Source organism: Manacus vitellinus, unplaced genomic scaffold, assembly GCF_001715985.3.
Source record: "Manacus vitellinus isolate BGI_N305 unplaced genomic scaffold, ASM171598v3 scaffold_7_pilon, whole genome shotgun sequence".
NCBI classification, from domain to species: Eukaryota; Metazoa; Chordata; class Aves; order Passeriformes; family Pipridae; genus Manacus; species Manacus vitellinus.
Window position 1 is genome coordinate 10,022,880 of NW_021940813.1, and position 27,948 is coordinate 10,050,827.

The following is a 27,948-nucleotide window of genomic DNA, read 5'->3' on the forward strand; positions in this document are numbered from 1 at the left end:
CGCGGCGGGCACGCGCAGCTCGGCCCTCGGCCGCCGCCGGGAGCGTGGCGGGGACCACATCCCGTGGAGAGCCGCCGACAGAGCGCCGGGAGCCTGCGAGACGGGAGCGCCTGCCGGCACAGCCCGGCTGGGGACCCCGTGCTGGTGCAGCGCGTACGTGAAACAGCACCGTGCGCTCGGGACGGGACCCGGTCCGGGGACAGACGCACCGGAGGCGGGAAGTTCGCCCGGGGTTTGCGGTCTGCTGTGCGTGTACACCGGCAGCGCGGGGTTATTCGAGTGTCGGGGGGGTGCGATGCAGAAAGGCGCGTGGGGGGAGAACTGAGACGCGGTGCTTGCGTGTACGAAATGAGTGTCGGTGTCTGATCGGCTGATCTGCCCGAACAGTGACATGTCACATCCGTGTGTTAGTAATCTCTGCTGCCCATCAGCCTGATAATGGTTTTTGAATTTCAGCCCTTTTTCTTGTTGCTCTCTTTTATAGGCTGGGCACTTATTATTTGGGAGACCACTTGGATATGAGACTGTGCCCCAAGATACGAGCAGCCTGAATGTTTTGTATGAAACAGGTAAAAAAATCACACGTGCTGTGTTCAGAGTTGAGTGTGACATAAATGCTTTAAAAACTGAATGAATAAAATCCCCAATGCAGTGATGAGAGCCAGTTTAGAGGTTCGGCGGAGATTAAAGGCGAAATTCCCTACTCTTCCCTGTGGGAAATTGAATTGACTTCTTCATGGGAACTTCTTTAAGGCATAGAAGATGTGGCTAATAGTATTTTCTCTGTGATCAGGGATACAGGTTTCAGTGCCAGTAACCAGTTATGTCAAATATGTGTGCATTGTGCCAACAACAGGAGCTTTGTCTGCTGGAAACATGTTGGTTCTCAGACTTTGCCCGGGCAACTGCTTGTGTGAAAAAAAACCCAGGTTTGGAGCAGACAACCACGTGATTGAAATGCGATGATGGAAATCTGTGTGAAACTGGTGTGCCTGGTTTAACAGTGCTGGTAACCTCCCACTTCTGTAAATACTACTATTGCCGTCCTTTCCTGGAACAAAAGTTCGGAGTGAGTTCTGCTGGATAGACGCAGAGAACACATTGCCGGTGTTCTTGTTCTGAATAAATGATTAGGAACACTTAAGAAGCCTTACAGCATCTGTAATGGTGTTGGCAGAGACAAAATGTATGTTTGTCTTGCAACCCAATCATGTTGCACGTTGGTCTGGAATATCAATTTTCATATCTAATCTTTCCTCAGGCCACATTGTGTTTTCAATTTTGTATAAAATATCTCACTTCTGGGAAAAACAAGATACACGAAGTGTAGTGGGAACATGATGCAATACTTGGTTGTAGTTGCCTCGATGTCCAGGCATGTATAATCACTCTTTTATGAAAATGAACTGAAAACACTAGACTCTGTACTTACTTAGCTGTTTAAATTATGCAGTAATGCAGTGCTGTGTAAAATTATGGAAACAGCTTTTGTCACATTTGCATCAGCCTTTAGAAAGGATTTAATCTCTGCCAAACACCCTGTCAGGAATATGAAAAAAAGTACACAAACTGTTGCTTCTATTTTAACAGTACGATTGCACATTTTACATATTCTGAGGTAGTCTTGTTACTTTAATTCACTTATTTAGAGATATTTGTAATATAAAGAAAACCCAGAAAAGTCTGAAGACTGCAAATGTCTAATTACTGTAGAACAACAGAATGGTTTGGGTTGGAAGGGACCTTAAAGATCATCTAGTTCCAATCCCCCTGCCATGGGCAGGAACAGCTTCCACTAGACCAGGTTGCTCAGAGCCCCATCCAACCTGGTCTTCAACACTGGGGCATCCACAGCTTTTCTGGGCAACCTGTTCCAGTGCCTCACCACCCTCACAGTAAAAAATTTCTTCTTAATATCCAATCTAAACCTACCCTCTTTCAGTTTAAAGCCATTCCCCCTTGTCCTGTCACTACATCCCCTTGTGAAAAGGCCCTTTCCCAGCCTTCTTATGGGCCTCCTTTAGGCACTGGAAACTGCTATAAGGTTTCCCCAGAGCCTTCTCCAGGCTGAACAACCCCAACTAAAGTAGGTAAGAACATTTCTAGGAGTTGATATTATGTCAATATATGTCCATTGTACCTATATGTATTAATTAAATAAAGTCTAAAATTATTCAAATTGAATGGTAACTAGTGTATTAATATAACTCAAAAACCTATGCCCAGAATTTTATTCATTGCAATAGTCTCATTTTAGCCAGTGGTAACTACTTAGTAAATGCCTAAATCAGAGGGGTCAGTCCAAATCTCTATGTAAATTAATATTAGCTAAGGTAATGTTGATACCAGTGGTCATTGTCAGAGGCCTAAATTTAATTTTATTCAGGAGACTAGAATTGAGGCATTATTAACATATTTTGATTTTTCATTAGAAGCAAATTGTCCAGTGTGAAAGAGAAGGGGACTTTTTTTGTGCTTTTAAATGTTGAGATGTTTTAAATGTCAAAGCTATTGTGTTTTGGTTTGTTGGTGGTTTTTCTTTTGGTTTTTGGGGTTTTTTTTGTGGCTAGGTTTGAGGTCCTCTTCTGTGGCAGTGTGTAGGAGAGACCTGAAGATCATCTTATGCCTCAGCTTGCCACAAACAGCAGACAGCAAAATGACAGTCAGGTAAAACCTAAACAGTCTTGGTTAGCTTTTTCCACCTTCGCTGACATATGAAGGTCAAAAGTCTGAGGAAGGCAGGATGCATTGTTTTGTTTGTATCATTTCTGTGTATGAGAAACTTAGTTTCTACTCCAGTTTCATTTTGTTGAAGCATTAGATAGGTACATGCTTGGTGCAGCAGGAGACATATCCTGTGAGAATGGGAATGTCTTTCCTTTAGACTTAGGTAGCAGGAACAGTTGCTGCTTTGGCCGAGTGAGTCTGTTAAGGGCACTTGTTTCACCCCAAGTGCAGGAGTAACAGGTGGAGATGGGGCAAATTTACTGCATGAGTAAGTGGGTGACATGGGATAGTAAGAAGTTTACCAAGTAGAGAGAGGTCAGGCCATTGGGATGAAGGAGTGAATGGGAGCAGGTTGATTGTAGTGAGAGGGAGCAGTGGAAGGGCAGTTGAACAGTGGAAATAGCAGTGTGAAGTCTTTTGTGAAGCACTGCATGGTATAGCTGGTTCATTGTGTGAAGCTGTGAAAGACGTTCAGCTTGGGGGTGGCAGCTATAGAGAAGGTACACTCTTGTTTTATAGATCAAGAATGGGGAGGGGGTGGTAATGAGAGACTGAAAATAGGCTGTGAAGGGAATGGAAACAGCAATAAACAGGGAGAGGATGGCAGCGAGTGGCTTGCTATTTAAAGTGAGTGCCACAGAAGGTGACAAGGAGGTACGTAGAAGGTAGTGAATGGTTTGGGGCTGGCAGTGGCAAACGCAAGGACCACGTAGTTCAGTTCACCTCTTACAATGAAGTCAGAGTTTTCCAGGCGAAGGTAAGACAGCAAGAGCAAAGGGGGTGATGTTTGTGCCAAGGCAAAGCCCTGCTAATCCATCCCGTGCAGGGCTGCGGTTCCACACGAGCTGTGAGCAGGTGTTTCGGCTCAGGGGCTGCTCTGCTGAGCGCCTGTGGCGGACGGCCCGACCCCACGGGCTCCGGTAACCCGGTTTCCAGAGCGGCTGGCAAGGCAGGCTGTGGCGAGCAGGGAGCTGGGATCATCCCGCAGCACCTGCCGCTGGCCGCTGTCCGGGAGGAGCTCAGCCAGCGCCGAGCAAGGGATGCTGCTGCCGGGGGCAGCTGCCCGAGAAACCCGGGAGCGGCGACAGCCTCGGTGAAAGGGACCTGGACTGGAGGCGGAGGGGTGGGAGAGAACAGCGCAGCCCCGACCCTCCCAACGCGGACGCGTGTGGATGCGCGTCCTTACGGGCCGGACGCGGGTGATGCTGCTCCGTGCCGCTCTCCCCGGCCATGCGCAGCCCCCGCTGGGCTCCGGTGAGGGTCTCCCCTCCTCGGGGCATGCCGGAGCTCCGGCGTCCGGCAGGCCCTGCACGGGGCAGGGCGGCGGGCTGGCGAGGGTGCCGGCGGTGCCCTGTCTCGGTGCCGGCCCCGGTGCCGGCCGCGTCGCGCCCCCCGCCCCAGGTGCGGCGGAAGTGACGGGCGGCGCGGCGCTGCCGGCGGAAACATGGCGCCGCGGCCGTGCGGGCAGCGCGGAAGGTAAACAAGCGTAGGGCAGCGGGGACCGCGGGGCAGGCCCGGGCCGCGCTGCGAGCGCCGGTGGCCCGGCGTGGGGGCTCCCACCTCCCCCCGAGCGCGGCCCGCCGGGAGGAGGGAGCCCAGGATCCCCCTTCCTCCGCCTCCTCCTCCTCCTCCTCCCGGCTTCGCCTCAGCCATTGCCCCTCTCCGCAGCCCCCCGGCGCCTCCCTCCGCCGCCCCCGGCTGTATGGTACGCGGAGCCAGGGCCCCTCTCCGCCGCGCCAGCGGGAGGAGCCGCGTCCTCAGCGTCGCCGCTGCCGAGAGGTGGGTGAAGGATCCGGCGGGTCCTCCTTGGGCGGCCCGGCGCCGCCCTCCGGCCGTCAGGGACCCCCGGCCCCGGGCTTGGGGGGCGGCCGGATGCCCGCGGGCGGCAGGCGGGGGCAGGTGGGCTGTGGGGGGTCGGGCACGGCCGCACCGAGAGCTGCCGGGTCCGGGCGTTCGCAGCCCCCGCCGGGCGCCCCGGGCAGCTGCGGCCGCGCGGCGCCGACTCCGGGCCCGCCTGCCCCGCTCGCTCGGGGGCTCGGCCTGCGAGCTCCGCTCCCTGTCTGCGAGCACACGGGCTGTGTGGGTCATCTGAGTTCCTGCCCCCAAAATGGCCATTTCTCCTTGATCGCGAAAAAATGTGTCTCTGATCTGAGCGAGCAGGGCTACCCAGGATTGGTACTGGCGCTTTGACCTATTTGGTAAATACTGAAATGTCACTTAAAAAATTAAAGTTCTTGGGTTTTTGTTGTTTGGGGCTTCTCCTCACTCCTTCAAAAGAAGAATAGGGGAACCATAAAGCTATTAGTGGATAAAAGGACAAAACTACTGAAGTTCTGGCTTCCCATGGACTTCTTTGTTATGTGTACTCATCCTTAAGATGATAACCCAGCTCCAGAGGGTCACCAATGGTGACCACCATTGCCCCAGCTCACATTCAGATCCCCTGAGCATACCACCATGCACCAACATAATTCCTGTCTTTTCCCTCCCAACACCTAGCAAATGTGTTTAATTTCTACCACATGCTCTATAAACTCTCTCACTAACACTCATCTCCTTTCACTTTCCTCAATTATACCCTGTGGCTGGTTTGAATCTACACATGTGTTGATTTGCCTTTCAGCAAGCAAAGCAGAACAGATAACCATTGAGCTCACACTGGAGACATCAGACCTTTTTCATTCATCTAGCTGTCAATTTGAGGGATATGTGTAGAAATTAAATATGAGATTTTTGTCTTTCTGAAAAATGTGGTTGGCGTTTGGCAGTGAGGTCAAAAGATGTGTGTCTTGAACAAAGGGCACAATTAATCTCATTTTCTGAGAAGGTGCTAACTTAATTAGCAATAAAGATACAGATAATAACAAAAAGACAAATGTAAGGGATAGTTCAGCAATCTTAATTTAGATTAAAAATGTTTTTACTGCTATAGTTTAAATATTACTTGTAGCTCATTACCTTATTGTGCTAAAAATTTTATGTCGTAAGTCAAAAAAAGATAGGATTAGATTTTTTATTACTAAGAAATACTTAACCTGCTATTTTTGTGTATAAAATACATCATGATTTCCTTGATAAGTATCTGCAATGAGAAAATCAGTCTTTATTAATATGTTTTTCTTACATTTGAAAAAATTAATCATATTCTAAGCCACAAATATTACATATGTATATATATAAAAGAGTGTTTTAACTCGGGATAGTGCAGTCCTGTCCACTTAGGGAACAGTGGCAAATCCACAGTTTTCAACGCTACCACCATTTAACTTTTAGGTATTAGTAATACAAGTTTTCCCAGTTAAACACAATTCTCATTTACAAGGACATATCAAATATTTTACACTGAGGCCCCTGTTCTGGTATCAGTAAATGTAATTGGAAGAGCACTGAGTTGAACGGGCTCTGTGTCTGGGAGCAGGTTTTTCTGTGCAGGTGTAGTGATGCAATAACCTTTTAGCCAGATGGTTTAAGCTGTCTTGGTGTCTGTGAGGTGCAGTTACAGCATCTGCATAATGAACTAATTCAAGGGGAAGCTCATGTACATCTCACTGATGCTAACTCATGAGACAGGCTGGGTTTAGATTCGCTTAGGTGAAGTTAAACTGGTCAAGTAACAACAGCTGATGCGTTTGTCTGGCAGTCTTGAAATGCTTATCAAGCATGTGCTTTCATCAGAATCCTTTTGATAGTCATCCTGAAGCTTGATCTAGGGGCTGAGCTGGGAAGCACATCTTATTCTCTGATGGCTAGTCTTGCGAAATAGGGAGTTTCTAACATACTGGTCTTCATCTAAATTGAACACGTGAAAACTGTATTTTTCAACAGTATTTTAAAACAAAATGGTTTTGATTTTTTTGTGTGTGTGCTTATAGCACATGGGTCATTTCTTCTGTGCAGAAAGGCTAAATCGGGTTATAACATATCTATATGATATATATGTATATATATAACTTAGACATACCTGTTTTTAGGAACAGAGGGTAACATGAGCTGAGAAACTATGAATGTGAGAGCACCACCACATCTGCCTGAGTTACGTGTTTCTCAAAAAGAAAATGGAACAAAGCACTCTCTCCAGTACTGTACTCCATTTAGAATGAAGAATAACCATGCTGAGCTGAGACACTGAAGCCATACTGAGTTTCAGTAGGTCTGGTTGTGCCTAGTTCTGATAATGGCTCTGGCATAACCGTAATGACCTCAGAGACCACTGGTGTTATAAAGTGCCACTGCTGCTGTGAACTGGTGCAGGTGGCTCAGATTGTAAGAGGAGCTCTCATGGTCAGGTGTGTGCTCCTAAGAAATCGAGTGAGGGCAGCTTTCAGGAATAGCCAAGTTTTAATTTCTGGAGTTCCGGCAGAGTGGTTTCTCTGACTGTCAGTGGTTCAACTCCCAACTTCTTGCTTCCAAAGTAGTCCAGTGCTTTTGGAATTCCCAAGACGGATTGGGTGAAGTCGTCAGCATGAACATACTGATGTGTTTAAGATAAATTGTTTCCTGAACTTAGAATATTAATTAGAAAGGATTTTAGATAAAATGCAGGGAAACGGGATGGGTTTCTTTGTTCCCTACATTTGCAATTGTTGTAGCAGTGGAAAGTTTCGATATCCATTGACTATTGATCTATCCCATTTTTACATCACTCTTTCTTTTGCTGTTAGTGGGGAATTATGATGCAAAATGGTGGTTTGGACAAGGTTTAATGGTTTTATTGCATTTGTAGTGTAGTGCTCTGCATTCCAAGGCCCAGCCTTCAGCCATGTGTGCAGTTGTGAATGTTTCTTGTGCGTGCAAATGCCTGTTGTGTTGTATTTTCACAAATATGCATAACATTTGACTAGAAGAAAAATCTTATTTGTGCAGAAAAGTGTTCTAACAAAATTAGGGTCAAATAGTTCTGCTCTGAGCAGTCTTTGCTCTGCACCTCACCAAATAAAAATGTTTAATGGCTTTAAAATTTGCATTTTAATGCTTGCGTTTGATGGATGGAAGGAACGGGATAGATGGAACAGATTAATGGATTTTAAGCTCTATTTCAGTATTTTGTGCAACCAAAGCATGGTTTTGTATGTCTGGTGAAATATTTTGTGGTTTAACTCATAGATAGTAGTGATTTATTATGTGAAAATTTGTTGTGCAGCTGTGTTCACGTGAGTGATTTCTCAGGAGATCTGTGGGGTAGGTAGAATGAACAAGTACTTCATAATCAATAAACAAAGGAACTTGCTGATTCTGTCTCAGCATCTCAAATGAGTTAAGGAACAACAGTAAAGGAAAGCAGAAATCTGCCTTTGAGCTGGTGTGCTAGACTTGCTATTGTCAATACTTTGCTAGAACAATACATTTCTGTCCCTAGAAAGTGCATATAAGCTTTCATATTGCATGAAGGCATTTATTTAAGGGGCGCTTTTTAGGAAATGCTGCTTTTGGATAGATTTTAAATCTAAGAGGGCATGAGTCAAGAGCAGGTATTCCATAACTTCCTTCTCGGTAGCCAGTGCATTTAGACTCCATTTCTTCTGCTTGTGACTAAGAGCCGCAGACGCACTGAGGAAAGAAGGTTCTCCTTGTTTAGCAAGAAAAAGCAGTCTGGAACAGGGTTTTCAGACTTTTATTACAGCTGCAGAATAAAGATGAGAAATCAGTGTTCCAAATAAGTGGTTTTACAGTCCCAGCACAGGAGACTCTAATGCATTATGTGCTAAAAGAGGAAGAAATGTCAGGAACAGCTAATAAGGTTAAACGTGCTTCTCTTTTGGCTTTTCAGCAGAGTCTTTACTTCCTGTGCTGCATTGCCCCGATCAGCTCTGTGTGCACAGAACAATGCCCAACGTCAGTGTAGGTTGCCCACCCCCAGTATTGTTTATACATTAGAATTTTTTTGTTCCAGTTTCATACAGACCACTGTAGGCTGCACGTCTGCCTTAGGATTATTTGTGCTGCTGTGATTCGCATGAGTGAAGAAAATCCAAGTGAATTTTGCATTTTTATCGAAAGTATGAAAAAAAAAATTCGTTATGTATTGTCCTCTGGGAAATAAGCTGCAGCATTTGAATAGTGCATAGAATTACATCCAAGATTGCGAGTGTGTGTGTGGGAGGATTGGCATAGCTATGCTTTAGAAAAATTACTTCATTTGAGAGTGTTTTATATTGCTTTTTTTAATATTTGAGCTACTGTGTTGCTATTTGCTTTTGATGGAGGATATTAGCTTTAGAAATGAAGATTTTTACCCGTTGAGCATAATATGCATTTAACTATCTAGTTTCCCAGTTTTTGTACTATTTTAACCCTCTTCTGTATTTACACTGGCCAATGCATTTTTGTTTTTAAGAAAAATTTATCTGCTGATATTGTCTATGACTTCATGGCAAAACAAGGGTATTTGCTCCTTTTATTTAATGCAGAAAGACAAGCAGTCCTTTGCTTTTCAGTCACAGAATTCTGAAGCTTCTTTAGATAGTGTAGGGAGAACTCTTACTGGTTTTGTGTCTACTTAAATAATCCATTAAATGCTGTCTCAGGTTTGGGAGGAAAAATATTTTGATGTTGAAAACTGTAGATTTACTAGGAATGAAATGAGCAGGGATGTGAGAAGAAGGATTAAGTGACTTAAACCCCCACACTTTTAAAACATTTAGAAATAATAATTTGAGAGTGTGTATGCCTTTGTTACCATTGTTACCATTTGTGGCTGACTTAGAGTTTGAAATATCTTATGGAATAGTCAGTTTTAGGGAGGTGTAAAAATTGGAACCTTTAAAGATGTCCCCTAAATGCAGGTGGTTTTTATTTTTTAATATTTCAGTGATTCCTGCCACCTTATTTTTTGTTAGATTTAAAATTTGAAGGATAGTAGCTTATATATGATTTTTTTTTTTTTGGCTTATGTGAATGTGTCTCTTTTCTCTTTAATCAGAATTAGAAGGACGGTCACAAAAAAATTGGTCACCCAGTTACAGACTAGTTGAGGTTATAAGTGACCTCTGGAGGCCATTAGTCCATTTGCAGGGCCACCTGGAGGCAGTTGCCCAAGACTCTATGCTGATTGTTTGCGTGGTGTTTGGTTGGTTTTGTAGAGGTTTTTTTGTTGTTTTTGTTTAGAGTATTATTTGTTTCGATCCTTTAAAGGAACACTGGAGGTGCTCCTCTGGATTTGGTGCATCTACCATCTGTCTCTGCTTAACTTCACTTGCCAACTTTTCCTTTTTGCTTCTTTGAGGGTGATGAAAGAAGCTTTTTCTTTTAGGGCTATCCTATGTAAAAGTTAATTTCTCTCCTTTTATTTGTGGAATATCTGTAATGTGATTATCTTTCTCAAGGTAAGGGCAAAGATCCCAGTGTGTGTTTGGAGGTTGCTGGTTCTTCCACGTTGTTCAGGTACACAGTAATGCATGTATTGTTTTGAAGAAATCCCTTCCGTGAGATTGCTGTCTGCATAAGCCTGTGTGATGTTAGATCTCATTGTTTTCAGATTAATCTATGTTGCTTCAGTCACCTGAAAAATATTGCTTCATTTCTGACTCTTTTTTCCACCCAATATATTGTTGTGTTATTCTGTTCACATTCTCACATTTGCAAAGTCCAACTGTCCCATCGCATTTTTAACACCAGTCGTGGAACTGAAGCTGAGCCAAGTCTTAGTGGATCTCCTAAAGAAATGTAACTTACACAGTTGTACTGTCTGAGAATCCTGGTAACCTTTGAAACTTGGCTGATTTCAGACAGAATTGAGAGTTGTTTCAAGTTGCTGTATGTTTTATGAAAATGAATGGCCATTTAAAGGAAAATGATCATTAAATCTCTCAAACAGGAAAGACTGAGGTATGAACTCAGTTATTATTAAACATCAGAGAACTGGGGATGGGGAGGGGAGGAGTTACAAGTGCTCCAGTGAAAGAAGAAAAAAAAAGCTAATATTAGTGTTAACTTTTTTATTTGCTATCAGAAATCCAATTAGAAAGCAAAATCTTGTAAAGTCAGGCTTTATGCTTCCTGTTCAGTTGGTTGCTTCTTTTTGAGGTGGTAAGTTACTAAAGTAGTTCTGTCCTCATATGCCTTTGTGTAAGAATTGACAACAACTAAGAAGAATATTTGATGGTAATTTTTCTCTCTGGTATTTAATGTTGAGGAATAAGAGACTCACAATATGTAGCTCCAGAGCAGTTTGCATGTTCTCTCTGTCTTCAGTGACATTGAGGGGAATGAGCTGTCATGGATACTGGTGAGAAAGCAATTGGATTGTCATCTTTGTTCTTTTGCTCCTGCTCTTACTTTCAGGAATTTGAATTTTGTCATAAGGCCATAGTTGTAATGAACACTCCCAGCATTGACTTTATTGTGCACAGACCCCATCATCAGGCTTCAACAGTGTGGGAGCGGTGCTCATTCCGTGAGGTGTGGCTACAAACACCCACTCACCATTTCAGTTTTGCATAGACAAAGAGTATCTCCAAAGAGTTCTGTTTTCCAGGATGTGTGCTGATGAATGAAGGAGATGATTATCCATTAATGGAGTCTAATAAAATGCATTCCAGTTAAATGGCAGCAGGCAGAATGTGGTGCTTGAGGAAGTGGGAGTAAGTGGTAACTGCTCTCTGAAGTTGTGAAACAAGGGCCACCCTAGAGTTACTTCTGGGTCCACATACTTGTGTGAAGTTTTATGACCTTGAAAATCTGCAGGTTTTTTAATGTGTTGATATTATTCAGCCGTTCGTGTGGGTTACCAGTAGCAAAACATGATTAGCTTTAATTGCAATAGGAAATTCAGAGTGAAACGCACAAATATCTGAGAGAATGTTGCAGTGTAATTAAAGGTGGGATAAAGTGGAACAAGAGTAGTTGAACCAATTCTACTAGCAAATTAATGCCAGACAGGGAAGTTGTTGCTCTTTTTCTTTGTTCCTGCCCAAGTATGTGTCCTGCTCTCTGCATCAGGTTGGTTCTTGGGTCAAAGCCCCACAGTGTCAGAAATCAGATCACTGGGAAGCAGAAAATTCTCTGATCTTGAGGTTTCGTGCATGCTGGGGGGAGCAGGAAGGGGTGGTTGTGTTTGTGTCCCATGTCTTTTTCAGGTCTGTCCCTCTCTGCTCTTGGTTTATTTTCTGTCAGGTTTGAGTTGAATTTGCTTTCTAGAGAAGTCAAATGAGCCCCAGAAGTGGCTCAAAGTAGGCAGCAGGAGCTCAGACCCCAGAATGAGGACAGAGTAGGGGAATGGAATGTGCTGTTGTCCTTTGACTTTGATAAATCATTAGATTGGTTCAAGCTGCCTTGTGCAACTTCACCCTGCCTAAACCCAAGGAAGTTGGGCAAGATTTTGAGAAATTTGTGGATTTTGAATAGTTTTGGTTGTTTGTTTGGGTTTTTTTTGTTGAATATTTATCTTCCTTAACTTTAACAGGGTGGGATCCTGGTACTCTTTGTTTTCTTTTTGGTTTATTTACAGTTTGATTATAGCTTGCACGTAAGTTACTGTATCTGCAAATGTTCAAATACTTAATGAGCAATTCAGCTTCACTAAACCCAGTATACAGAATATTATTTATTGTGACCTGTTCTTGTCAGTGATTCTTATTGTGTTAGTATTTTGCACTTTATAATTCTCATGACCTAATATTAATCACTGTAGTAAGAAATGGGGGGGAACGTGATGGGAGTTTGTTGTTACAGAAGAAGTGAAATACACAATCTTAAATGGTATCTCTGAAAACGTTTGGTTATGTCAAGTGAATTGACATATAGTTTTAAACCTAATAAATTTTTATTTTTTTTTAATTATACCATGTACAGATCTACTGGAGCTTGTTAAGGAAGTTTAGCTTCCTTTCTGAAACCTTTTGATATTCAAGAGTGGGTGTTTTATTGCTCCCCTGAGATAAATTCTTTAGAAAGATTGAGGGGGGGAGAGGAAAAAAAAACATGACAACCTTTTCAGTTCATTATCTGACCATGAATTAACTTGAAGTGAGAAATTGTTTTGGCAGTATTGCATAGTTATTTTTGTTGATTACCCTGTCTGTAAAATGAGAATATTTTGCAGGGGGGAAATATTTAAAGTTGATGTTTTGTTTCCTAAGTTGATTTTTCAGCTGGACAGAAAACAAAAAGGATGGTGAAGACTTTTAAGTCTTAATAAAAGCAATCTCAGTTAGGATTTATCTGGTCAGGAAGGGCTTGTAATATGTTATTAGAAATTACAATTTATTTTCATTTTTATTTATTTTTTTTTTCTTCCCCCCCCAGGTGATTCATGGCAGGGGACGTGGAAGGGTTTAGCTCCTCCATCCATGACACCAGTGTCTCTGCAGGATTCAGAGCACTGTATGAGGAGGGATTGCTTCTTGATGTCACACTTGTCATTGAAGACCACCAATTTCAGGCCCATAAAGCTCTGCTTGCCACCCAGAGTGATTACTTCAGGATTATGTTCACAGCTGACATGCGAGAACGAGATCAGGACAAAATCCATTTGAAAGGTCTGACAGCTACAGGCTTCAGTCATGTTCTCCAATTCATGTACTATGGAACTATTGAACTGAGTATGAACACTGTTCATGAAATCCTTCAGGCTGCCATGTATGTCCAGCTTATAGAGGTGGTAAAGTTTTGCTGCTCTTTTCTCTTAGCTAAAATCTGCTTAGAAAACTGTGCAGAAATTATGAGACTTCTGGATGATTTTGGTGTAAACATCGAAGGAGTCAGGGAAAAACTGGATTCCTTTCTGCTAGAGAATTTTGTGCCACTCATGTCCAGACCTGACTTCCTTTCATATCTGAGCTTTGAGAAGCTCATGTCTTACTTGGATAATGATCATCTGAGCAGGTTTCCAGAGATAGAGCTGTATGAAGCTGTTCAGGCCTGGCTGCGCCATGATAGAAGACGCTGGAGGCATACGGACACCATCATTCAGAACATCAGGTTTTGTTTGATGACACCATCCAGTGTTTTTGAGAAGGTTGGTGCATTTGAAAAGCAATAGGCAGGATTCATCATTTAGCTAGGGCAGCATGCCATTAAATAGGTAAGATTCCCCAACCTATTAGGAGGGACAAAATTATAGCATTTATTTTCTAATAAACCCATAGAAGGCAAACAACTACAAGTATTGTCTTTTGGTTATTAGACAAGAGCACGTACAGTGACTGGAGAACAGGTGGGTTTGCAATACATGTTTATAAGGGGCTTTATATGAAAAAGACATTTTAAAATAAGGTCACTTGTATCTGGTTTGTTTTCAAATGTTCTTACTGTTGTCCGCAAGTTGCTTCTTGCTTTAGAGCTGCACACAGTATGTAGGGTATATGTCATGATAATTGTTATCAATATAATCAAAAAATAGTGACAGTAGATCTTACATGGTTTAAGTACAGGAGGTTTCTTTATTTGCAAATGACAACTAGCATCTGCTCTTAAATCTGCAGCCTTTTTGTTGTTGTATCTTCGGTGGCTGTGCTGTTACACAGCAGTTGGAAGTAAGCCCTGATCCTGCAGAGTTACACACACACTTGTTTCTATACAAGGCACTTAATCAATCAAAAATTATTTACAGTATGAAATGTAATGATTTACTTTAAATATCAGAGGAATTTTTGTAATAGTTGATCTAAAGTTCAACTGATCACTGTATGTAGTAAGAGGTTAAAACCAAACTTGCTTTTTCTACTCTTCTGTTGAAGAACAGACAGAAAAGTTGTTTTCTAGTTCTTTAGACTCTGAACATTTGTCAACAGTAGAGGATTACTTTGTAAGCAGCTCTGTCACAGACCAGTAACAGTGTTCAGTTTAGCAATTACAGTTAATTTTGTGTGATGAGATAAAACTTCTACTAATTCACTGAGAAGTGAAAGGTACAGGAGTTAAGACCTTGTGGGTTTTTTGTGCTTCTTATAAATTAATTTCCCATATATTTTTACTTTGGTATCTAGTGAACATACAGATAAGGTTGTGTTGGTTTTGGTGGTTTTAAGGGCTACTGGGCCATTCGAGCAGTAATTCTTATATGTATTCCTATTTGAAATTGTCAAAGCTATTAACTACTTCAGACCAGTGGGTTTCTATATTTTGGATTTTTTTCTGTGTGTGTGAATTGAATAGAGGATGTAATAATACATAAAATATATTTATGATATTATATTAGACTATAGACATGAACAAAATAAACGCCTAGGCATATTTTAGAACAGTGCTGCAATGTTTATATAGGGTTAAAACATTTCCAACTAGTAAGAGCTGAACTCTGCAGGATACTGTGTAGTGTCTTGTTTTTAATAACACTTTTACCTTATTACTACATCATTTAATCCCTTCTAAGTAAAACTGATAGAATTCACAAAATATGCTTTTAAGTTTAATCTAATAGGGCAAGACTTGTTTGAGTCTGCTTCAGCTCTATGAGATTTGCGGATACAAGCTCAAGCATTGAGCTGTCCTCAGTTAAATTCCTCTAAGTGCAAGTCTATGTTAGTCTTCAGTGTTACATGTAGGTATAACTTCTGGAGCTGGTTTTGGCATCAGTGGTGTAAATCCTTCATACAGTGCTTCTCATATTTTTGTCTTGACAGCTTCCAAATGGCCCAATAGGTACAACTTCAGGAGAGAAGTCGCTGTAAAAGCTTCATCTGTGAATACCCTTTCTGTTAATTTGTATGTGGGAGCTCACTCTTGAAAAGGCAACGCAGAAAGAATCGTGTCTTGCAGAATATACCACCTAAGGAGTCTTTCTGCTGTGCCTTTTGCAACTGGACATGCCTGTCCCATATTGGCCTTTTTAGCCGCCAGCACGCTTGTAACAAACGTGGGTAGAGCCTTTCCCAGATCTTTGTTTGCAAAGCCCAGCCATGATGATGTGGGAGCAGAGAGAAGCCAGTGTAGGTTATGGAGTGGGACAACTCAGCACAGGGAAGCACAGCTAATTATGTCATTTGTTGCTGCAGCTAGGAATGCATTTGTGTTTTACCCTGGCTAGAGAGCATTGAGTTATCCAGCATGACAAGTGACAAAGGACAACTGCAGTTGGAGCCAACATCAGAATATAGAACACTTTTTTTTTTAAATAAGAGAGCATGGCTATTCACTGTTCTGGCAGTAACCCAGGGAGAACCTCTTTCTTCTCTGTGTAGAAGGGGGAAGATATTGGTAAAACTGCGTTTTTTGGAGATCTACAGACAGAATTGAGCCTTGTCCTGAAGCCAGCACATACTAAACGTCTGCATGAATGTACCAAATACAGTCTGAGGTTGACTCTTCCAGTTCAGCAAACTCTGTATTTGCTATACACTGGCTGGCTTGTCGTATGTACTCTTACATAATCTTTGTGATACACATTTCTCAGATGCCTGTCCTTGTAATATATAAATAGCTTATATGACTTAACTTTGCAAGTCATGGTAAAGATACTTTTGACCTCTTAAGCCATTATGTTTCGTACATCATTTTTTTGGGGAAGATGTACAGTGTGGGTGGGATGGCTTGTCCTTTCAGAAATGAAATGAGTGACTCCAGGTTAATACCTTGAGGCTGATGTGCATTTAGAGTGCACAAGGGAAGGTACAGCCCCTGTGCTTACTGCAAACTGGAAGAACGGATACTGAGGTATGAACAGGTACTGCTTTTGTTGCTCAGCCCTTAAAATACATGCTGATGTACGAGGGAAAATGGGAAGATAAATGAATTAAGGATTTGGGGAATAGTTAGAAACGAAAAGCAAAGTGTATGAGGAGAAGTACAAGTTTTGCTCTTGACGTTGTGTTTACCTTTTTTTGAGACCCATCCATGGCTCTTTAAGTCTTTAGGGAGTTTGGAGATAGAAGTTAGAGGGCATTTCACCTGCCTCACTGAGTTAATCTCTGTGTTACTGGAGGTGACTGTGTCATGATTTCCCTTCATGTACTGTTTAAGCTCCATTTAGTTGCTGTGTACTACTCAGATTGAAATGTTGTTTCAAAACTTTAAAATCCAAAGGGCTTTTTTAATGTCCAGTGTGCAGGGTTTGTTATGACTAGCCCATGCTGATTTATAAATTGCCAGTATGAATCAGAAACTTACTAATCGCTATGTTTTGCTGTAGAGGTAGGATGAATAGCACATTATTTTTGAGTATCTCTGCCCTGTGCCTAGAAAAGAGTAACTTTTGAGAAGATATCATTGTAATTTTATGTTATTGTGACTTTACCTTTCATAAAAGAATTTAATTTCTTTTTTTTTTTTTTGCATTTACCTCCATGTCTAGTAATCCATATGTATCCACTTCTGCAACTTGGTTTGCTGAAGCAACTTTGTTTGCTGAAGCTTAGAATAAGAAGTGTTTAGTGGATGAGGTTAGTGGGCCCCTCTTATCTTAAATAGGTGCTGCACTTGGTATTTTTGTCTCTCAGGGTTATTGCTCAGTTGGATAGGTTTGCTAGCAGTATTTATTTTGTACTGAACTTCTTAATTGTGGAATATAGATTGATTCCATTCTGATTTGAAAAATTAGATTTGAGTTAGACTTCAGCTTGACTTTGATAATTTCATTGGCCAGTTTCTAAAAAGGAGCAGCCAAATAATCATTTTGAGAGCATTGTCCTTGCTGCACAGAGCCTGTGTCATCTTGTCTTTTTATGGTTAGGCTGAAACACAGTAAGTGATTTGTAGCACATGCAGAATAGCCCTTCAGAGTCCTATACTGGTACCAGTCGGTTCTCATACTGGCTTACAGTTGTGCTTAAAATATAGCCAGAGATAAGTAGATGTGAAAATAATAAGGATCTGAGTTAGCAGAGTGGATGGATCTTTAGTTTGGATTCAGCTTAATCTTTAGTAAAATAACTTTTTTTTTTGCAAATAAAAGGAAGAGTTTGCTCTCTAGAAGTCTGATACAGAGACCATCATTATTCACTGAAAAGCTGTGGTGTAGCTGTTGTACTCCTGGTAGTTGAGTTTGAGTTGCATCACTTACACGTTCAGAATTGACAGTTTTAGAAAACTTAAGCACAATAAGTTATAAGCTCTGAAGTAGTTCTCTGCTTACGTGGCTAGAGATGATAGAGTCACATTATGAGCCACCTAGATTTTTGCTATTGACTGCTTGGGGGGGTGAGTAGAGGGGTGGATGTTTTTAATTATGTTTTAAATTATTTTTGCATCTTTTTTTTAATGGAGTGATACATTGGATTTTGTTTATGCTGTTCCCTGTCTGTGTAGCTGAAAGTCTGACTGTGAACCACAGTAACTGGTAGATATGCAATGAGATAGTTCTCATTCTCCATCTCTGGAGATCTTGAGGGAGCTCTTACCAGTAGGGCTGTGTCCTGGCAGAACCTCTGTAAGATTTTCTTCAGAAAATTGAAGAGAAAGAATTGGAAAGAATGTAAAAAAAAGGAAAAAATCACATGGGCAAAACTGGAACACTTGGATTAAATTCCTTTTTTTACAGTAAGACTGGGGTTGGTAAGGAAGTCCAGCTTAAACTACCTTTAAGACCCTTCAGCAAGATAACAACAGTTTTTCTTTAAACTTTGAAAATGCTATGAAGCATTTAGTATTTTTATGAATTCGGAGTTGATGATGGACTCTAAGAATGCACATTTGTTTTACTTTGGGGTTCATAATGGTTAGTGCACATTTCCATCTGTTTTGCAGACACTTGCGAGTGTTCTGCTTGAGTATGTTGGTAATTAGGGGCACAGTCCTTCTAGAGCTTCTCCATTTGAACTTATCAGGAGAATTGGTCTGCTTAGATATTTGTTGATCAGCTAAAAGCAGTGATATTTTTCCTCAACAGCCAAGTTTAGGAATGCTCCAGCTACCTTCTCTTACCAGAATTTAGGTGGCCGGTCACTCTTGTTTTGTGGGATTTTTTTTCTGCCTATTGTACAACTTGCTAGTGCTTGTGCATTTTCGTGTTCAGCTCTCCAAACCTGTGTTTGTAGAAGCTTCCCCACAAACTTTAGTCAGAGAGGGGTTATAATAACTGGGAGTTGCATTTACTTCTTTATATCTTTTTGGTTTAAAGTAAGAGGTTGAGGCTTTGCTTTGGTGTTAGTGCCTTTGTCAAGATGAGCAGTAGTAAACTTCTGCTACTGATTCCCTGGTCTTGAGATTCTGTCTCTGGAATTAGAGATACTCCTTGTTTCCTTTTGCATGCTCTCATGGGGTGAGATTTGTGCTAAGTGAAGGAGTAGAGTGGTGAGGATATATGAGGCTTATTTTAATTCCAGTCTCTGGCTGGCATTTCGATTTCTAGATCTAACGACAGAGTTGTAAATGTTGAGGGGGAAAGAAAAGCATTTTCCATTTCTGCCAGGCTTTGCTGGAATTCTTCATGTTGTAAGCATGTTGATCCTGATGTCTTCCACAATCATCCAAGAAAACTTGAACTGCATAGAGGTGGAACAAAGATAATTTATATTTTTATTTAATTCCAAAGATGATGGCTCCAGTTTGGGAATGCTTGAAGTAGTCCTACTGTTCTAGAATTTGAACGTTCCTTTTAAGGATAAAGTTACCCACCCACTATTCTTTGTTATTTTAACTTCCTTTTTCATTTTTTGTAACCTTTAAGGCTTTCTATATGTTATCATTTTTCTGTGCTGTGGTTCTCCCTGCCAGCATATTTTCTGTAATTTATGTTCACTCTTTTTAGTCAGGCAGGGTATGTGGTTTATTCTAACAAATGCAGCACAAGCAGATCTGTCTTTGTATGACATATTCTTTATTTGCAATAAGAAAATAGATCTTATTCCCACAAGAGTTGGACTTACTGTGGGTATTTCATAAGCACTATGCCTGAGTAAACCTTTTTGCTCTGGTAAAAACAATAGAAAGAAGCTGGATGTTGCTGCAAGAATAATATATACATCTGCATGTGACTGTCCTCTTTTTCCAGACAGAGATAAGTTGAACTTGTCAAAATTAAGTGGGGGAAAGAAAAAGTGTAAATAAAACCACCAAATCACTGTAACTCTTGAGCTATACATTGCTTTACAGTAGTAGGTTAGTATTCAGGGTTTTTTTGAAATCTGGTGTGTAAAACTATCTCAATATCTGTGCGAAGTATGCCAAATAATAACAGTTCCAAAGATTTTTTGAAAAGATGCTTATCTGAATGTGTTAATTGTTATACAAGGAAGAGAAATTATTAATAGAAAGCTAACAAAACTTCAATAGTACATATTTATGGAACAAGCAACTACTCTATTCACAAGGTATAAAGGACATTAATTTCCAAATTGCTTTCCATATACATCGAAATTCATACCACCCCTGAGGTAAGGGGTGGTACAGACTTTTGTTCCTTGGGACAGGGAATAGGAGATGAGGTAACAGATACTCAAAAATGTTAGCTTCTGGTGTTACCTTGTGGTCACTTGAAATTTCAGAGTGACCTCACATTTCTTCAGAGCATTGCTTCTCATTTTGGAGCTGGTGGGAGCTAAAGGCATTTAGACTGTTTGCAAGCAATCCAGTTTTATGTGAAAGAAACTGGAACCTTGGATCAAATCTGATCGAGGATTTGTGGATTTGGCAATATCCAGCAGGTTTTTACTTGTTTTAGAAGTGTGATTCAGAAAGCTGTGTTAGACCAGATTGTACAGGAAGAGGGAAGCCTCTGAAGAGAATCCCACGGTGAGCTGAGGAATGCTTGGAGCTAGATGAGTTAAAACGTTCAGGACAGGGATGTGTTTTGGAATGGTCTCAGGACCAACCTGAGGAACTTAAGTTGTCTTAGATAGTAGGAAGGGTCCTGAAAAGGTAAATTCTTGTCATCTTCTCCCTCACCCACAACTCCAATAAAACTGAGCTGGGATAGCTCTTCTAACTGAGGTGTCACTTCACTGTGTGCTAATTCAGAGGTTGTAACTCTCACCTGGGAAGTGGAAGTTCAAACCTACCTCCACCATTTGTCAAAGAAATCACAACCAAAGGATTATAGATGGAGATGTTTCCCTCTTGCGTTAAAGGCATTTGTTAACATGTGGAGACTCAGAGAGGGGAAACCATAAGGGGTAGCCATCATGATGAGTGGTTGGTGCAAGCACATGTTCTGAAGGAAGGAGGTTGGGTACCTTCCCTTCTCTTCCCCTTCCCTTCCCCACCCCAATTAAATAGCTCTGTGAGCAGAGCTTAGCATTTGGCAATAACTGCTTAGGCTTGACTGTGAGATTTCAGAAAAAATAGACCAGAGTAAACCTTGGTAAACACAGAATGGGTGTGTAGAGTATCTTTCAAACTCAGGAAAATAGTGTATTTTTAACTAAGGTGCTTCATGGATAAAGCAGAAGAGTAACAGAGGCTTTTGGGGGGGGAAAGAATAATGATTTTTAGACCTGGGGATTTCAGTTGTGCCTAATTCCAGCATGAATTTTACATGTGATTATTCTGCTGAAATTGTTAGTCACTGCTGTTAGTCACTAAATTGCCTTCTGGATTTTTTGTAACAATACACTAGTTCAAGCCTTCTTGCACAAATGCTATTGCTCTCAAGAGTGCCTGAATGAAACAAAGTAAAATAATCTAATGATACATAGTCATTTAGATTTTCTGGATTGTTTCTCTTGGTCAGAATTTTAATATCTTTTAAATGTATTCATAGGTAAAAACATCAGAATTTTATCGATACTCCCGGCAGCTGCGACATGAGGTTGACCAAGCCATGAATTACTTTCATAGCGTTCACCAACAGCCTTTGATGGAAATGAAATCGAACAAAATTCGTTCTGCCAAACCCCAGACTGCAGTATTTAGAGGAATGATAGGACACAGTATGGTAAACAGTAAAATTCTTCTCTTGCACAAACCAAGGGTCTGGTGGGAACTAGAGGGTCCTCAAGTACCTTTACGACCAGACTGCCTTGCCATTGTAAATAACTTTGTGTTCTTACTAGGTGGGGAAGAACTGGGGCCAGATGGTGAGTTTCATGCTTCATCCAAAGTGTTTAGATATGACCCAAGACAGAACACTTGGTTACGAATGGCAGACATGTCTGTGCCACGCTCTGAGTTTGCTGTTGGAGTTATTGGGAGGTATGTTTATGCAGTGGCTGGGAGAACCAGGGATGAAACGTTTTACTCCACTGAACGGTACGATATTACTGAAGATAAGTGGGAATTTGTGGATCCCTATCCAGTCAATAAGTACGGACATGAAGGGACTGTGCTTGGTAACAAGTTGTATATCACTGGTGGAATTACATCATCTTCAACTTCTAAGCAAGTGTGTGTGTTTGATCCCAGTAAAGAAGGGACAGTAGAGCAGCGAACAAGGAGAACTCAAGTGGTCACTAACTGTTGGGAGAACAAATGCAAAATGAACTATGCAAGATGCTTTCACAAAATGATTTCTTATAATGGTAAGCTTTATGTCTTTGGTGGTGTCTGTGTGATCCTGAGGGCCTCCTTTGAATCTCAAGGATGTCCTTCTACAGAGGTGTATGACCCCGATACGGATCAATGGACTATATTGGCTTCTATGCCAATTGGTAGGAGCGGTCATGGTGTAGCTGTTTTGGACAAACAGATAATGGTTCTTGGAGGCCTTTGTTACAACGGTCATTACAGTGATTCAATTCTCACCTTTGATCCAGAGGAAAACAAATGGAAAGAGGATGAATATCCAAGGATGCCATGCAAGCTGGATGGCTTACAAGTCTGCAGCCTGCACTTCCCTGAGTATGTTTTGGAGCATGTTAGACGTTGCAGCTAAAACTGAGTGAACAACCCAGTGAAAGACAAAAAGCTATACCTAATTTGTTAAAAAAATACAAACCAATTAAATTCCTTCAGAGACATTTTCCTTGTGTGTAAGAACAAATGCTAAATGCTCAAGAGAAACAGGATGTACAGGGAGTGTACTTACCAAGTTTATTAGAAAAGCCAATAGTTAGTCTGACCTTGTAAAAGCTTTGTTGTTTTGGGTTTTTTTTAACATAACTGTAAGTACAAAAAAAATAAATTTTTGAGTGTGCTTGGGTTTTTTGTAATATTTTATGTCCGTAATATTTTCTCTTTTTTTTTTTAATGGCCATTATGCCATTATGCTTTTGAATTAAGTTGAGTTTGACAGAATATTTGTGAAAGGCAGAGAAGAAAGACTTGATTAGCAGTTTTTTGAGCATCAAAATAAACCTCATCATCTGTACTAGGGTACAGCCAGATCTAAGATAACAAAACCAAACCCTTTCTGTGTTTTATGTTGTTTTTTAGATGCTTTTCCCATTAACTGCAAAGAATTCTTAAATCTACTAGGTGTTTTGATTTTCCCTTATTTACTTTGGAGAAGAATTTTAACCCCTTTGCATGACCTTTTTCCTGGTTTTGTATAGTGGTACCAGTAAGTCTGCCAAACTGCAAATTACACATTTTCTACTGAATTGAAAACAAAGCATTTTTATATTCAAAACACTGTTTCTATGCTGCCTTCTATTGTCTGCGTTGTGTTTGTTGGTGAGTAAAAAAAGTATATATACATGTGCATACACTGTAAAAACTGTATATAAATGCATCTTTTTATTTGCAGTTACAATATTATATTTTAACTAGTGCACAGATTCAGCCATATCTGTTGAATTTAAGGTATTCTTTAATAAGCTAAATAATTCAAAGTTCTTAAGTAACCAGAGGCCTCATTTGGTATCAAAGTATCTTATCTTTAGTATATACTGATTGATTCAGTAACTTTAAACTCTTTATATTGTTCCTACATAATGAACTGTTGATTATTTGTTATTTTATAAATTATTTTTTAAAAAGTAAATTCATCTTACCTGAATTTCTTTTCAGTTTCAATGTGCTGCCCAGTTTTCTTTTTTCATGAAAATGGAAAATATCAATAAGCAAATGCTCAGCACTGCTGTGACCCACAGTTATTTTTGGAACTGGATACTGGATATACTACAGTTTATTCTCAGTACTTTGCTTGTACTCACATTTCAGTATGAGTACTCGTATTGAAGTGGTGTAATCTTTTCATTATTATTATTTTAATTATTAACTGTTAAGAACTACTGTGTTTTGAAAATGTGGGGTTAGGTGATTGGATGGTTGATGTAATTTCTGTTTCTTTTGTAAAAAAACCTACACAACTATGGCTACTGACCTCAGAGTGCCTGAAACGAGATGTGTGGTCCTAGAGGGCTTTGAATAACTCCATTGAGTTTAACTTACAGATATAACTGACAGTAGATTGGTAAGAATTATCTACCAAGACATAAATAATAACAGTAATTGCATTTTGATTATCTTTATGGATGTGAAATAAGCCACTTCTAGAACCTAAAGGAGAAGTTGAAGGCTCACAGTTCAGATGCTGAAACAGGCAGCTGCATATTCTGTAAAATCTTATGCTGCTGTGTTTCACTTCAAGCAATAGACTTTACTTTATATGCAGCAATGCAAAACCACTTTATTCAGCATCTTCCAGTCAGAAATCACTGTAGAAAAGGAATGTACAGTACTCAGGGAGTTCAAAAGAATGCACTTACAAAGGGACCAAAATCACCCTAAATTTTCTATGTTAAAAATAACACCTATTGTCTAAATGAAGTTTGAAATAATAGGAGTTAAAACAACTTGTAAAAACTCCTCATATTGTGTTTTGATATTTTTGTAGTAATTATGTTCTGGGTTGAAATGTGAGTATTTGGAGCTATATGGCAAGTCAGCATATTTTTAATTTTTTTTTTTAATTATTAGAAATGATTTATTGATCAAGTATTTTCTTTTCATATGTTTTAAAATAAAGAGGTAATGCATGCCATCATAGCTATAGTGATAAGCTATTACATCAGAAGTGACTGGACCAAATACTGATATTCAGCCTTCTGATGCAGGCTAGTTTGCAGTTAAATTTGTCTTTTTTAATAAGAATTCAGTTGACTGAATTAGAAACCTAATTTACTTTCTTGATAGCTTAAGTTAAAGCTGGTGTGGCTTACACTAAAACCTCAGTTTCACTACATCGCCCTGTGTGGGTACAGAGAGAGACTGACTCCAGTAGGTGCTGGCTCTGTGCTGACTGTACATAGTTCATGGAATATTGAGGCACAAGAGAAAAAACAAGGAGTTTTAAATTTTTTTTTTCATTATTCTGTTTGTCACCAGCTCATTTCTCAGTAAGTTAATGGGGCAGCAAAAACTAATCCTGCCTGAGAAGGCTTTCGTGGGCACGTTCTGTATAGTACAGAGTACTTCACTTTTATCTGGGGCCAGTGTGGGGAATGAACATGATTCTGGATATCTGGTGTTCAGGATTCAAATGTCTTAAAGAGACACAGCCAAGACATTATTAAAACTAATAGTAAAGATGGGGGTGTCTTAAGTTACGTTCTGGATTTGAGCACCTTCCGAGGTTCTGTGTACAGGGCACCAGCCTCTAAAGTCACTGCTGAGTACACTTGAAGAACCAGATTGTTTTTGGTGCTCTGCTTTTAAGTTTGTATCTATCTTCAGGTACCCAGTTCTGAAAGTTCTTGTTCAGGGTTGTAATAGTAATTGTTCTGTGAATTTTTAATTGAACTGTTGGTTTCGGCTTCCTTGAAAGCTGTGTCTCCATTGAGAAGCTGGCTGCTACCTTTCCAGCATTAGGAATGATTGGAATTTGCTTGGGTTTAGAATGTGTGGGGGTATGTGAGAGTGTTTTGTCAATTTACATTTCTACCATACTTTTACTGTTTCAGACATTAAATATAAAATTAACTCTACTTTCTCTTTTATGTTGCAATGGAACTTTTGAGGCAGTTATTTTTGTTACTTTATAAATCAGAGGGATTGTTTATTTTAATTGAGTTTGCTTTTGTTATTTAGCACCAGATAATTTAGTGTTTAAATAGAAACAAAACTAAACTGGGTAATAAGAATTGCCTATTACTATGAAATTTTGAGCATTATGATCAGATTAAGATGAGTTTTAAATAAAACACTTAAATGCCTCTCATTTGTCAAGGAAAAGGTAAGTTTCAGTCTTTGATTATTAAGTTTGGGGAGGTTCTCTTTCTATTCCCACCCCAACCATAACTGGAATACCAGCAAACCTAATGTCACCCACATATTTAAAATTCAATGCATGACCTGCTTTGAAAAGAAAGTGTACTTGCCTCTTGCCTTTTTTTTAAAAAAGTGGACATAGTGAGTTACAATATAGGGTGGTGGATTTTTTTCACATCTATAGAAAAAATATATCAGCTTCATTTCTTAGTTTAGCAACCAACTCCAGCAGGAAAGTTTCTTTTCAGATGAAGTAATGTACAATAAGCACAGTGCTCCTGTAGAGGGACCAGACACTGCCAGTTCCCATTTCACATGCTACTGTGCCTATTTTTAGGGGACAGGGTTTTTTTAAAGTACTGCATAAGGAAAAAAATTGTTTATTTTCCCCCCACAAAATGTTGTTAGTTTCATAGTGGGAAGTATCAGGTGGCAAAAAACTTTTGAAGTTTTTTTCCCCGTGAATTCGGCTGGAGGAAGGCAATACTTGGTTTTACAAAGGCCCTGCTGTTTCAGAAAGCACTGCTGGCAAGTGGCAGCATATGAGCTACCTGGCAACCTGCTTTTATGTTACTTCCTTTTGAAAAGTGTGGATGTCCTACTTTCTGCAGTATGATAGCAGTCCTGTTAGAATTAGATCCAAGGGTTTGACTTGAATATTTCCCTGGTTTCTGAGGTTTGCAGCCATTTTTTCTTGAGGCCCTCCTGCCTTAGAAACCCAAGTACTGCATTTCCTCTTGCTGATAAGATGGTAACTGCTTGTGTCAGGGATGAAGTGTCACTCAACACTCAGGAAGCAAAGATAAAATTCATGAGGTACAAATTCAAATTATTTTAAAAAAAACCCCACATTGCTTAACTCATTATGTCCATTCTGTAGCAAAAGAAGGGTAAGCATTATGGGGAGATGCTAACAGTTCTTTAAACTTCAAGCTTGTGTCAGCCTGTATATGATAAAGTCTTTCTAAAAAAGAGTACATTTGTAGAGGTATTTTGCCTTTTTGATGTATTTTTCCTTAAAAAAAAAAAAAGAGTGACTTGGACCCCAGATTCTTTTAACACTTAAATGTGTACTTCGCATATGTGAATTAGTCCAGTATAAAGAAAACAGAGAACTGTAAGGTACTTAAAACATAGAAGCACATGTGTTACTAAGCCTGTGCTTAAGTGTTTATAGGATTTGGGACATCAAAGAAAACACCCCTACTGCTCTTCTCCTGTTTATAAAAATATAGCTGGTGAAGTTACTTGAACAAGCATCTGTCACTCATGGCTGAGCTCACTGAAGGAGAGCAGGAAAGAACATAACTGGAAAGCACGAGTCATCTATTTAAACAGTTTGCTGGTGTCCTGTAGCTCACATTCTGAGATTGTTCATGCTTGTTAAACAACTTGAAGCTGCTTGAAATAAATACTAATGACTACTTTTACATCTGTATTCTATTTTTGAAAGTTGGTGAGTAACTTGAAAATTTCCATTTGTATGAGTAAACTTCGTAAAACGTAGTTGTATGTGGCAGGAAAACTGATTCGTTTTGACAACAGCTTTCCTGTATGTCCCTCTACTAAATTTTTATTCACTTCCTGAATTTCAATTAATGTTTATATAGTCTTTTAAAAATAGCTTTCAAAAACCAATTTCAAATGTCTTTGGATTAATATTAAGTTGGTAGCTAAGGGAAAATCACTTCTATTTGCAGATAGTAGTTTTTATTTATGGCTCTGGTAGAAAACCTTACTGTAAGTCTAGAAAATGAGGTGTTCTGTAGGACTGAAAGGTTACTTAGGGGGCTTTTATTACCTCAGTGGGACCCACTTAACTTTTATGTCAGTTCTGGAACAGGTGAAGGGAAGAGTGAGCTATGTTTTTATTTTAAATATTTTCCCTATATATTGTTATTTTTGTAGATATTTTTTAAATAAATTATTATATGCTGGAGATTGCAATTCCACTATAATATCCCATGATTCCAGTGTACAATATCAGATTGTTTGTATTGCAAAGAATGTATTTGATAAGTTAACAGGAAAAGTTATTTTCAAACTGTGCTGTGTTTGTGTCTAGCAATTGGAAATACTTTTCCTATAGAAAATTAAAATTAAATGTATATGACCTCATATCTACATTTGGATTAATTGTCTAATAATTACCCAGGGCTGCTATAAACTTCCTAAATAATTTAAGAATTGCCTCTTTTTACTGTTTTAAAGCATTTTTTCTTGTCTTTTTTGGCAGAAAGTATTTTTCCCTTGCTATGGATA

The 27,948-nt window shown here is 40.0% G+C and overlaps 1 protein-coding gene across 4 annotated transcripts; it reads left to right on the plus strand.

Annotated features, from left to right (window-relative positions):
- The first annotated feature begins 35 nt into the window (after nt 1-35).
- KLHL15 (kelch like family member 15) lies at nt 36-27,907 on the plus strand. 4 transcript variants are annotated; one of them, XM_018084184.2, is made up of 4 exons: nt 36-153; nt 485-569; nt 12,970-13,681; nt 21,299-27,907. In XM_018084184.2, exons 3-4 carry the CDS (start codon nt 12,977-12,979, stop codon nt 22,406-22,408), a joined length of 1,815 nt encoding a protein of 604 aa, XP_017939673.1. In that variant the 5' UTR covers nt 36-153; nt 485-569; nt 12,970-12,976; the 3' UTR covers nt 22,409-27,907. The 4 variants fall into 4 exon arrangements, with proteins under 4 accessions (XP_017939673.1, XP_017939676.1, XP_008920587.1 ...); XM_018084187.3 differs by lacking the exon at nt 36-153 and adding an exon at nt 216-246; XM_008922339.4 differs by lacking the exons at nt 36-153; nt 485-569 and adding an exon at nt 2,567-2,667.
- The last annotated feature ends 41 nt before the right edge of the window (nt 27,908-27,948 follow it).